This window comes from Anthonomus grandis, chromosome 1 (assembly GCF_022605725.1).
Source record: "Anthonomus grandis grandis chromosome 1, icAntGran1.3, whole genome shotgun sequence".
NCBI lineage: Eukaryota > Metazoa > Arthropoda > Insecta > Coleoptera > Curculionidae > Anthonomus > Anthonomus grandis.
In genome coordinates, this window is record NC_065546.1 from 49,078,875 (window position 1) to 49,093,204 (window position 14,330).

Consider the following 14,330-nt stretch of genomic DNA (forward strand, 5'->3'; position numbering starts at 1 on the left):
TAAATTACTGTTAGCTCGCTTATATAAAAAAATATTCGCAATAGACCTCTAGTTAATATCTAATTTCTCAATTATTTCTAGATTACTTGCTTTGGAGGAGGAGCATGTTGTTGATTCTGATTTGCTCTATATAGTGCTATATTGCTATTTGTTTAAGAATTAAACAATTTTACATAAAATGGCCGGTATAAATAAATATCAATATGAAAATTGTCACTGTTGTGTATTTTGGTTGGTTTATTTTTTTTTATTTTATTTATTTTTATATATTTATATTATTCATTTTAATTTTTTTTGAGTACAAAGCACGCATGAACTACTCAAGTCTTGAATTTTAAATACTTATGCAATAATATGTAAGCAAAAGGCCTTAAGTTGAAGAGAAAATGACAATAATTCTCTGATTCCCCAGTTCCATACACCTTGTAGAGTAGAATGCAAAATATTTGATTAGTCTTGATAGATAAGCTGAGAGTCAACTGAGGTTTTTAAGAAAATACTTTTGGATTTATTCTGTATGAAGAAATACATTTTTCCAAATATATGAAGTCTTGTTAAAGTTAATTCTTCAAAGGCTTTTAATTGAAAAAAGCACTCGAATCTTTAGAAACAATATTTAATATCTTTAGAATAGTTAAAAAACAAAAACTGATTCAGGGATAATAAATAAACCGTAAAGGTAAGAATCCCAATAAGCTTTTTTAATTAAACGTATTGATATTTTTATATAAAACCCATAAAACATCTCTAGTAGGTATTGACACGTCTTTTAGAAAATAAATTATCGGGCAATCGTCATGTTTTTTAGAACAAAAGATATATACAAAGGCTTTTGTTTTTTATTTCGGTCTTTTAATTCAAAAAAAAGCCTTCTATTAAGAATATCTCCCGTCTTTTAACAATATTCCTCTTTTCATAAAATAATTGCATTACAACTTGTTCTTAAGAGAATAATCGTTGTCCTTATATTCAATCAACTATACTCTACTAGGTACTGAACCAATTCTTTTTCAACATTTGTTTTTCTCTGGTGTCGGCATTCCTGTGAAAATACAAAAGCGGTCTTTTGTTTGTTTGCTTTTCCGTTTCGCCATATTTTTAATAAAATAATAAAATACGTTAAGAAAAATTATACATGTTGAAACTGGATATTTTTAAATAATTGAATCCCAGATCTATAACCATGGAGATTAAAAACTTACTGTTGAATTAATCCTAACCAGAACTTCAAAAGCATTCTATCTCTTTCATAAGAAGGAAGCGATCTTTTAAATATTAAATAGATATTTAATTTCTGATATCTAATATTTCTCTTAAAAAATCTCTTAGATTAGTTTTGATCCATATACCTTGAGAAAAATATTTTATATGATGAATCCCGTGCATCAAGCCCCAATAAAAATTAAAATGACAATAGCAAAATTCATGAAAAAATTATTATAATAAAATATAAGGTTTGAATCAAACGTCAAAAAAGGACACTACCATGAATAAGTCTAAGAAATACTAATAACTCTCTTACAGTTTATTTTTTCTTAATATTTGAAAAAAAATTAAAGTAGATTTGATCATAAATACTTGGTAATCGGTAACATCGAAGAGTTAGCCCTACGGAAATAAAATTTTGCACCGAAGATCTGAGTTGGTCATACCTGTATACTGTTTATATTAAAGTTGAAAACAATTAGGAAAAAAGCTAACTACGTAAATTCGAATTTTATCTAGCATACCTCCCTGAAATTTTGATAATCTCAGTATTCAAGGACAAATAAAAGTTAAAGGTATAAAATAATGAATTTTTCCTACACATCAGATGTCTTGGTGATTTCCTAATAAAAAGGCATTTTTAATCCCGACATTCATAATTTTTTGTGAGAATAACCGAGATAAGAATATCTAAAAATTCAATTATATTTTCATAAAAACTTAGTTAAAAATGAAACGAATTAAGGTTGCGCCAACTAGGAATTTAATCTAATGAAAAGTACATAAGCAAAATATTACTCTAAAAGTAATATTTCACTAATTAAGAGATACCCTTGAAAACATTTCGAGTACTAATTCGAGCAAAAGCTTAAACCTTTGGGAAGATTTTGAAGTTTGTTGAGTTAATTGAGCAAATAACATCCGGTTCGCAATTATAAGCGTAAATAAAAATAAACAAAGATAAACGTTCAATTTTAAAAATGAAAAACAATTTTTAAAGATCTACTTAAAAAAGGAATTTTTTAATATGCCTTTCCTGTTTACAGGAGACCGTAAATCATAAAAAGTTAAAACAGAATAAGACTTTCAATTTTTTAAAAAGATTTAGATGGTGCAAGTAAAGTAATTTTATTTTTTTAATTCATTGCAATATGTATGCATTAAGTTTCATAATATATTAGATATTCATTTCTAGGCATATCAGAGCAATATTTCTATTTTCTGTACAATTATAGAAATACTAAGGCATCCCAGAGAGTTCTGAGTATCTTAGTACATTCGTGAATGATCTTAGTCGGGAAACACTTTATTATAGCGAGAGACAAGGCTTAATATACTTCTTTTAAAATGCAGAAATTTGGGAAAAATTCTTGACAAACTTTAACTTTATTTTTAAAGTAAACTTTTAAGTTACTGTTTTTTTTGAACATCTAGAAGATTTTGCTATAGCTGGTTATAACTTGTATTACAATAACTTCTTTAAAAATATAAATGACGGCCAAATATTAATATTTAAAAACTAATAGAAACAAATTTATTGCAGACTATACAGGATCTTATAAAAGTCCGGACATTTATTCCAGGGACGTAATATGCACGTTTTTTTAAAAGATATATTAAGAGGAGCATACTTGAGAGTACTAGACAAATTCTTTTAGTGGAGGCAACAAGTCTCATAACAATTATTTATTATGCCTTATTAGCCTTAGTGCACCCAAATAGAGAGTTACTTTAATTTGGTATGCATAACTTTAATGCCTATGACTAAAATGTCCTCCGTCATTTCTTAATAAAACATACCCATTTAAATAAGAATGTTGATGGACTATTATAGACTTGTTTTGAATTTAGTTTTACATTAACAGGATATATTTATGAATATTAATATTAAGAAAAATATAATTGAAATAAAGAAGTCATATATTAAATCTAAAAAACTAATTTGATAATACAATACATACAATGTCTATTTGCAGACTGAACATCGTTAACCAATTTTTGCAACGATTTCTTCGTCAATGTTAGGATAAACATTTTAAATAAAAAAAGGAATTAAATAATGGTTAGTAATCACGTAACATCATTATATCAAACGCCCATAACTAAAACAAAAAATAATTCGAAAAATTAATAGCCTTAAAAATAATAGTAGCTAGTGTTTACAGAATTATGGTTAAAATTATAAAAAATAATCACTTCTACTTACTTGAACCTATTTTCCATATATATTAAATCTAATTTTTATAAATCGAACAGCTCCAAGTCAATTGAAATAATCGAAAATACGTTATATAGATCTAGCGGTAAAACTAAGGTTAGCAATTATCGGCCAAGAAACTTAATAAATACTTCTGCACAAATTTTCGAGAAGTGACTATTGGACTTTTCATAATCAAATTCCCTCCATTATTTTCTACATCCACAGCCTAATGAAAAATGCATGAGATTTTTTTTTGCCTCGCTCCTTATTTTTGGAATTGAAGGTACTGTGTTGAATGTCTTTGAAAACTATTTGCATGGAAGGGAAGAATATACAAAAATTATAGATACACTAAATGATCCACAGGGTTTAATTTTGGATCCAATAATGTTTATGATTTATATAAATATTTAAATTATCTTAAAACTAGGAAATTATACTATTATTTCTTACGCAAGTGACACGCAATTTTTCTCAGCAAAGTCGTAAAATGAAGTGAGGCAACATTGTATTTTCGGTTCTGATCTTGTCCAAAAGTAGCTAAATATTTTTAATTCTTAATAAAACGAGTTATATTGTGTCTTTAATCACCATGGCAAATTATTAAGTTAACTATTTGAATAGAAGCTTCCGAAGTTCGATATTTGGTTGTTGTCAATGATATGCATTTGAAAGAGGACCAACATGTTCTAAAATTAACATCAATAATTCGTAAATTAGTATACGTAATTTATATATTAGGAAATATTTTAAGCAAAAGTTTATTACCAGGTCAAAAAAATTATTAAATCTTAAAAAAAAAAATATTTTTGTTTATAGAGGTTGAAAAAAGCTATATTTTAAAATTATATTGACATATACAAATTATTCAAAAAAGGCGTGGCAGAAGAATTTTATGTTTTTTTTTCTAAATAAAACATCCTGTTTATAATTTAATTTTCTGACTCAAAATTTAAGTAATTTGATGTGTTACTTTAATCCAGTAATTTTTAAATTAGAGACAGTTGAAAATCGACTTTTTTCAACTTTAAGAAGCCATAGATCCATAACTAATCGTTATAGGATAAAGTAATTTTTAAATTTCTTAAATTTTTCTATTAATTAATAAGTAAAAATAAAAAAATAATAAAAATATTTAAAAGGGAAAGCCGAACATCATTTTTCAAAATAAGCACAAATTTGCTAAATTGTTTAAAAGGATAATACAGGGGCTTGTGGTTAATTGGGATTTTTTATAGTTTTAGTTTTGTAATTAATTTTAGAATTGATTTAATTCCTATCAATTTTAATTTTGACATTTGGGATTGATTGTTGATTGGTTACTACTATGGTTAGGAAAATTATTTAATTATTGTAACTTTATGTATATACGTTTTTAGTCATTCAGATGCCAGGTTGCCACTTGATTTTGATATTATTATTATATTGTATTTATTTAAATTAATCAGTTGATTATTATACATATATAATAGATAAAAGCGATAATTCACAAGTAAATTAAATTATATTAGCTTAGTTATTATTATATTTGGTAAAATTTTTTTAGGTTTGGTTTTGTTTTGCTTTTCTTAATTAAAACCTTGTAATTATTACTTTTTCTTCAAATTACAGCAACGACAACGTGTTAACTCACCTAGGTAAGTCACTGCGGTTTATATTTGTTTAATATTTTACAGCAATTTTTTTTTGTGCACAAGATACATAGATAACAAGTTACGCAGAAATACAGGGTGTAAAATAAATAAATAACATATAGTAAAGAAAAATAAGTTAAAGTAAAACTTACATTAGCCAATATCCTTCAATCCTTTGGTGGTATACGAAGTCAATTCCTACCCCAGCCAACACTGAAACAAATCAATTTTTTTTTAATTTTCTGTAAATCTATAAAGAATTAAATTAATATACTAATATATTAAGTAATTAAATAATAAAATATTTATCTATAGACTTTCCTAATACTAAATAATAATTTTTATTTTATATTATAGTAATTTTTAAAATGTATCAACTTGTAGTCAGTAAAAGCAGATAAATTATCATGATAATATTATAAGACAAATACATATCTTGTTATTAGTAATCAATAAAAATATAAAGCAAATTCATCTCGTTTTAAATAAAATATTGGAAATTTTTAGAAAATACTAAACCACCACAAAATACATTAAAATATATAAGCTTCTCGAAAACCGTAGACCATATAAAATTAACGCATTCGACCATTAATAATAAAATTGCATTCAACATAAAACGACGAGGAATAGGTAAAAACATTTTAAATCCGTATATTTCAAATACGTAATTATTTCCACAACATTCATTTGCCAATTGCTCTAAAAATTTACGTCAACAAAGGGCTTTTAGGCACAAAAGCGCTACGCTTGTAAAATTAATTACGGGTCGGGAATAATGCATTTCCAACTCTAGAGGTTATTTTTTTATTAAATTTCCATTGCATATGACACCCGTAATTTTTCTATCTATTTGCTATTGCGCTTATGACCCTTGCTTTGTTTTATAATCATTGAACGAATTATTAGCCATAGGTTTTATATATGTTTGATTGTATTGAGTTTTGCTTTAGTAAAATAATTAGCTAAAAGATTGCGTTTGTAGAGAATTTGATACTTTTATTAAAGCGCATTGAAGCTGTAACAAAAAAACTATAATTAACACAGAAATAGATACTCAATAAAAAAATTGACAAAAAAGATTCATGTCTAATTAAGTTATGCATCCTAAATAAATAACTGAATAAAATTGTGCCCAATTTCAAAACCCGTTAGCGGTTCAAAATATTGCTAGCAATATTTTGTATTAAACAAAATCAAAATGTGTGCTAACTCAAATGCAAAATAAGAAATTTACTCAGTCTAACGCTATATAGCTATGGTACCATAAACTTTATCCACATAGTGCAGTAATAAATTTAAATATTCCTCGTTGGTCAAGAGGTGGCGAGATGTTTTTATCTTCTCGACGGTGCAGACTTTGAAATATTCAACAGCAGCCAACCAGCCCTCCGGCCGGCTTGGCAAAACTAATTTTTATCCTACTGCAATTTCTACTTTAATTCTGTTCTGTGTGTATAAAGGCGGATGTTGTAAATATAAAGTTAAAGTTTGTTACTATCCATGTAACTAACGGCCGAAGTAATACAATTTGAAAATAATTAGTAGAACATACTGGGAGATTTAATTAAATGGCTTAATTACATTTTTATTAGAGGAGACAAGTTCACAGATTATTTTGTCATGTTGTGTTAAGTAGTTTAATATTTTTTCTCACTGACTATTTTTGCTTTTAAAATTATTTAGGATATCGTTGTTAAAGATACAGTAATAATACTTCAAACCCAGTACTGGTTTAATAATAAAAAACTTTTCAACTCTTTGTTTTTATTGTATTATTTCATATGTTCAACATACATTTTTATTTATAAAAATCGAAGTTAAATATATTATGCACATAAAATATAATATTGTTTCGTCAAAAACTTTACTTCAAATAATTAATAAAAAATATTAACACATTACTAGACAGTCATATCCTCATACATAATCATTATATATTCACATAAATTAGATATTTTAACTAAAATACTCATTATATTAGGTAAGTTTATAGATACAAATTATTATTAGGTAATATATTTTGTTTATTGCTTTTTGAGTCCCATATTTAACAATAAAACATACGTTTTGAATCCCAATTTATTTTTTTACCAATTTTATATTAAACAACTTTGCCTAATAGTGATTTTAAATTTGAGCAAATATAGAGCGCTTGAGTATATGAGATGATAATATATTTATTACGCAATATAAACTAAAACACAAAATATTTAAAATTAACCATGACTATTAAAATACCAGTATTGAAAACTTTTTATTTAAAATAGAGCTATATATTTTTTCTGGTAATAAATTTAGCTTTATTTTTTCCTAATTTTAGCTCATTGTAATTTTTGTTTATTAAAGCTTCAATGGAAACGTTATATGATACACAAATTAGAATTATTTAGTAATTTATTATTTGCCATATATTATATACCAATCAAAAAAGTTGATATGCACCTCTATATTATTATTAACTTTAATAAAAATAGCAGACAATGTTTACAAAAGTTATAGGACTAAGAGAAGAGTAATACAACATACATATTAGGCTTACCATTTAGAAAATGGTAATAAAAATGTAAAAAAAATTAAAGCAATAGGCAATAATAAATAGAACAGTACATACAACTGTAATAAAAATCGCATCCAATAAAGTAATGCATATGTATGTAATCAATCTAATTAAAATGTCATTAAAATTAAGTTTAAGATTACGACGTAGAATACTTTATGATAAAACACTTTAATTTTCAGTTTATTATTTAATAATATAAAAGAACAAATTTTAAATTTAATGTGTGATAATTTCAGATACTTTTACTGGTTTTATAATTTATAAATGTTTTTTTTGAATATTCATTTCATATAAAAATAAGTAATAAGAAATGAGATTTAATTTTAAAATATGTATAAAAAATACTACTAATAAGTATAAAAAACTACTCCATTATTTATTTTAAATCTCGTAAGATATAAACTTATAACAACAAAAAATACAAAATATTTTATTAGAGAAATTTAGGTCTATAACTTATACTTAAGATATTAAATTATCAACAGAACAGAGAAAATATAATTCAAGTAAAAAAATTACGTATCCAATTAAGTTGTGCATAAAAACCAATCGATATGATCGATTCAAAAACCGATCGAACCAAAAGCAACACATTAAAATTATATGATAAATACTAACTAATTACATAAAAAATTCTATTTCAAAAGTTTACTTTTGTTTCAGTCCTAGTAGTTAATTGACATAATTTATTTTTAAATAAATTTTCTAATTTACTTTAAAAACAAAAAATAAGTATTTTGCTTAAAATCAACTAGAAAATTAAAAGATGATGGCATACCAGGTGGATCAGGTCAACAAGTCATATGGCAAACACAGCGTTTAAGCTATTACGTAGAGTAAAGAGTTCTATAGCAAAATTGTAGGATTGTCAAAGATTGTCAAAGGAATGTCAAAGATAACCATTTACTTTTTAAGACTACTTAACTTTTATGTATACTAACGAAGAACAGACTTGAGATAAGCTCTTAGCACTAGATAAAAAAACTAAAATTTCGCGTTTATACCGACCATTTTTACATATTTGCTTCTTGTGTTTTCTAAACAAATTTGTATAAAACCCCTCCTGTTCCGGAAAAAACACCGTTTTCTCCAACTCTCTAATAAAAATGTAACGAACGTATAGCGCTGTTCAGTTCAAATTGATTTATGGATCTGGTCGTTATCTTGAACATTTACCAAGCGAGGCACTTTGACTTTTTTATTCCCGCTTTTTTCAACTGCGACCTGACTAAGCTATATCTCTGTTTTCTCTACTTCTGGTGTGTATTGAAGTAGAACACTGATATGTGCATGCAGTATGAAAAAAGTTTGTGACAACTGAATAAAAATACTAACACCAAAATAGAATTGGATTGTGTCTGGAATAAAATGATGTACAGTATGTATTTTGATGTTAATGTCAATCATAAAAAATATAGGAGATAGAAATTGCGTTTTTAAAATAATTTGAAAAGTCTAAAAACTAGGAAAAATTATGTTAAATGTCTGCCAACACAAAAAAAGCCTTGAAATACACATACGTTCAAAAGTTTTGCATAACCTTGTTTTTTACAAGCGTCCGAAATTTTTGCGTCCGATCTTTTGTATTCGTCATATGTTTATTGCCGACCATAATGTTAAATTTTTTTTTCTGTGTTCCATTTTTGGTTCCATTCCAAGACAGGAAGTTAGATTTTACGAGTTTACGTAAAAAGACGTATCCCTCCACAAGTCATAAATGTCATTGACTGTACAAGAATAGTGGCTTTACTTGAAGAAGTCCACACTCAAAGATACGTGGCTAATAGAGTTGGTGTTTGGCAAAGTGATGTGTCTCATTCTTGGAAAAATTCTCTTTATGATAGACCTCGAAGCGATAAAAGGCATGTAAATAATCTTCAACAAAGATGTTATATTTACTTAATAATCCGAAGAAATCCAACTATGGCAATACCAGCACTTCAAAGAGATGCTTTAAAAGAATCAGTTTTTACATTGCGGTGTAAAATAATGGCAACAGGTTGAGATGTCGCCAAGTATTGAGAGTACGTAACCGTAATATTTTGGAATTGTATTATATCCCTAATTGCACTTGAATGCTTATTGTTATTAGATATTGAATACATTTTCACAGAAGGTGAGTTTTATATCTATATTAGGCAAAAAATTTATAATATATATGAAATTGTTACTTAACAATAGCCCAGCGGCGGCAATAAAGGCAGAGTTTTAGCTAGTACAAAACAGAGTAAATACTTTTATGATAACATGTCAAATGTCTTACAAATATCGCCTGTAGAGCAAAAAATAATGCTTTTATATTTAGGATTAAAAGTAGAATGATACCTGTCTATATTTGTGATAGAGTTAATTGCTTTATGAATTTTCCTGACTAGAAATATAGTCATTTAAATGAATAATTAGTAAATACATTGTTACATACATTGTTAAAATGTTTATTCTAAGTTTTATTCTAATTACCCATTTTAATGATTATTGTTTGGTAATATGCATTTTGTTCCTATTCTCATACTTATCTTATTGTGTTATTGATTGTAATTTTAAAAACAAAAATATGTATGCAGTAACCTTGTAAACTTGTATTGTTTTAATTGTAGCTTTTATGCTAAATGAATATATTTTATTATTGTTATCCTTGGAAGAAATAAAATCTCACTACACAAAATGAAGAAAAAAAATTAAAAATGTTTTACAGAACTTGAAAAAATTCTTTATGATATGAAATTCCTAGACAATATAATTTACTCCACAATCACTTTATTTAAAAAAAAACTTCATGAAAACTATTTTTTCAGAAAATATCCTTCTAAAAGTTTATTCATAGATTACAATAATTCGTAAGATATGGGTTATTTCAAAGTTGAGTTAGTGTTAAACTAGTTCCAAGTTATTTTATTATCTTAAAGGACTCGCCAAAGTAAAAAATAACCTATATAAAAAATACATATTAAAGGAGTTTTTTCAAATTTTTGAAAATTATTTTAAAAAAATGTTTAATAAGGTAAATTATTATCGTTTTTTATAAAAATTCTTTAAAATTGTCCCAATGTATTCGATTAACACATAATCTTATTAGGTGAATTCGCGACTCTTTACAAGCTTCAAAAATAAAATTCGGATGTCCACGAATTAAATAATCAGAATTCGTCTAAATAATATCTAAATTCATCTAATTATTTTATTCATCTAATTTATCATCTAATTAATTATTCATCTAAATAATCCAATTCATCTATTCAGAAACTCATAATTTAGATGTTTATGAACTGCTCGTCTAAAATACGGCGAAACTCCATCATGTAGGAACAACATATTCTGTCTCATATTTAGACGAACATGTTTTTATAATTGTGGCAGATTGTGTCAAAGATAATCTAAATAAATTTCACCGGTCAGCCGAAGTAAAAAAAATAGGGTTCAATAAGCATGCCATTTTCTATGCCAGCCCAAACATTTGGCATGTGGATTTTTTAGTGCCCAACTTCGTGTAAATATGGCCTCGTTTGTACACAAAAAAATTATTTTGTTAAATCTTTTTTTCTGTCGAACTGATCTAAAAGCCATTGGTCATATACAACTCTTTAACAAGTCTTACAAGCAGTTAAGATAAATGAGTTAACTTTGAAAAACATCCTGTATTTAAATCTTGTTGGGCGCCTACATTTATGAAGAAGAATATTTTCCAAATCCTTTCCCACAAAATGTTATTGAAGAGAAATTTTACATAATAGAAAACCGAATTTTCTACTCATATATATAATTATTTTATTTCCATTTAACAATAGCCCATGCTTTTTTCGTGAATAAAAAATCTCGGTCATTTTCCACGCCAACTAAAACATTTAACTTGAACATTTAATGAACAAGATCTAAATCTAAACTTAATTATTGTGGAAATGTGCATACTTTAATTCGTGTATATATGGCCTTGTCAGAACACAAAAGAATTATTAACTGTTCTAGAAGCCAGTTGCATAATACAACTCTTCAAAGATAATCTTCAGGTTCCAACACTTGTACTGATTGATAATAATGAAGATAATATTTTTCTCGTATTGTTTTTTACATTTTATTATGAGAAACCTCAATTTGTGCTGGTATGGCTCCAGTATTCATTGCTGGGTTGTCTTTGACCATATCTTCCTCAATATGTAACATTTTAGCTTAAGTAGCTCTTCCAGCGTCGCCTTCTTTAGACCAGTCCCACAACCCGTTAAAATAAATGACTTAACAACGTCCTGTACTTAAATTTTGTTGGGCGCCCACAAGTACGAACAAGAATAATGTAGTATACATCTATTCCAAATCCTTTCCAAAGAAATGTTATTAAAGAGAAATTTTACATAATAAATAGAAAAACGAATTTTTTATTCATACAGTATTGTGCATAAATATAGCAACAAGCGATGTTTTCAAAAATATTATTTGCTCCTTTATTTATTCCATATTATTTCTTTACTTTTGAGTACACGCCTCTGTATTATTTATAAATATACTGAGATATAATAAGAATGCCAATGCAGAGTAAGGAACTTCATATTTGTTTATTTAGACAATGTGCATAAATATAGCAACCTTCTTGTTTCGCATTTATTTTATCAGTTAAATATCGATTTACCTGCTGTAAAGTTGTTATTTTTGAATCTCAGAATTAACTTAAAATGGGTCGCTCAAAAACCGTCTCTGATGATGTCAGAAAAATTATTGTGGAGCATTACGAAAATGATGTTAGGCAGAGTGACATTGCAAGAAGCTTACGGCTTCACAGGTTAATCGTATCCAGAGTTTGCAAAAAATTTCGCCTTTCTGGAACAGCTGCACCGGCGCCCATTCTTGGTAGACCCAGAAAAACAAATTTGAGGATGAATAGGCAGCTGCTACGAATTTCCAAAGAAAATCCTTTCATGTCTTCTTCCCGAATTTTGGCAAAATTAAAAGAGGGTGGAGGAGTAAACCTCAGTTCCAGTATCGTAAGGAGATTACTTGATGCTAACTTACCTGCTCGTCGCCCCGCCAAAAAACCGTTACTCTCAAAGAAGAACGTCAAGGCTCGTTTTCACTTTGCCCAATCTCATGTCCACTGGTCTGTACCTGATTCGAAGAAAGTCGTATTTAGTGATGAATCTAAATATAATTTATTCAGGACTGATGGAGTGATGTACGTCAGATGCCCCAGTGAACAAAGATTAAACAAAAAGTACATTTGCTCCACAGTTAAACATGGAGGGGGAAATATTCTTGTATGAGGATGTTTCTCGGCTCGTGGCATGGGACCCATAGTAAGAATAGTGGGCAAAATGGATCGTTTCATGTACAAAGACATTCTGCAAATATATTTAGTGCCATATATGGATGAAGTCATGCCAGTAACAGCCATATTTCAGCATGACAATGATCCAAAACATGCTTCTCAATTTGTTAAGAGGTGGCTATCCGATGAAAAAATAAATGTAATGGTCTGGTCATCTCAAGCGCCAGACCTAAACCCTATAGAGAATTTATGGCATTACATTGACACCAAAATCAGGCATCTAACATGCTCTAATACAAATATTCTTTTTGAAATAGTGGAAAAGGCTTGCAAAGAAGTGAACAATGACTATATTATTAAATTAACTGAGTCCATGCCAAGACGATATGCAGATGTTATAAAGGAGAAGGGGTACTACACGAAATATTGAATTGATTTTAATTTAGTTGGGTTATATTTTTTTTAAATCAAAACTATTTTTTGTTGCTATGTTTTTGAATAATAAATTTGCATAAAACAATTTGGTGTTTTATTTATTATGATACAAAAAATATGATAATATGAAAATATAAACAGGCTCTAACTATTCTTGTAAATAATATATAAACCTTACTTATAAAATAGATACTAAAAGATATATAACAGGAAAGTTCAATGTTGCTATCTTTTTGCACAATACTGTATATATAATTATTTTATTCCCACTTAACAATAGCCCATGGTTTGTTCAATTTGATAAAAAATGTCGTCTTACGTATTTTTATTTATATTATGGCGCATGGGTCATTTGAGTTTAAGCTTAATAACCTGATATGTCAAAGTCATTTAAAACAAAAACCTATCGAACTTTTAAATTGGTCCTGCTCAATTTATCTTAAGAAACTGCCGTCTTTCGGACAGGTTTTCGTTTCTAACAGGGGCTTTCAAAGGGAACACGACGTGGCACAGATAAAAAGTTAAATTACGGTCTCATCTTTTAATAGGACAAACCCGAATCGTTTAACTGGCAATGTTTTCTTATGACATCGTTTTGGATTATTTTCGATTAAAAATTCTAATTACTATGGCCTCAGATCAGAAAAGAGACTATAGCTGTATGCTCTAAAGTTATGTAATGTATAAATATAAAGGACTAAAAGCAAATAATGATTAGCATACTCATGTTAAGATGCTAAAAGATTGAACGATGTTTGAAAATGTTGTGCGAGCAAATCCATTATCATCCATCAATTATTAAAAATCCTTACTAGAATATAACGTTATAATATTCCCACAGTTTGCCACCATAGCCAAAAGCTAAAATTGATTACTGCACTCTTGAGATTTCCCCTTGCCAAAAAGAAATTAAATTAAAGATATCGTTAGGATTTATGACATCGGTTATAGTCCCGAAGCCTCGTTTTATAATGCAATTCTTTAAAAGTTTGCGTTAAATGTGGTATTAGGAATATTTATGTGTAATGTGAGCTTTGAAAT

At 27.4% G+C, this 14,330-nt stretch overlaps 1 protein-coding gene across 4 annotated transcripts in view; it reads right to left on the bottom strand.

Moving 5' to 3' along the window:
• LOC126748647 (uncharacterized) overlaps positions 1-14,330 on the bottom strand; it is a 207,929-nt gene that overhangs the window by 64,538 nt on the left and 129,061 nt on the right. For all 4 annotated transcript variants that reach the window (XM_050459080.1, XM_050459550.1, XM_050458414.1 and 1 more), the window contains one exon: positions 5,193-5,253. In XM_050459080.1, the coding sequence (XP_050315037.1) occupies positions 5,193-5,253 (61 nt within the window). The remainder of the gene's footprint in view (positions 1-5,192; positions 5,254-14,330) is intronic.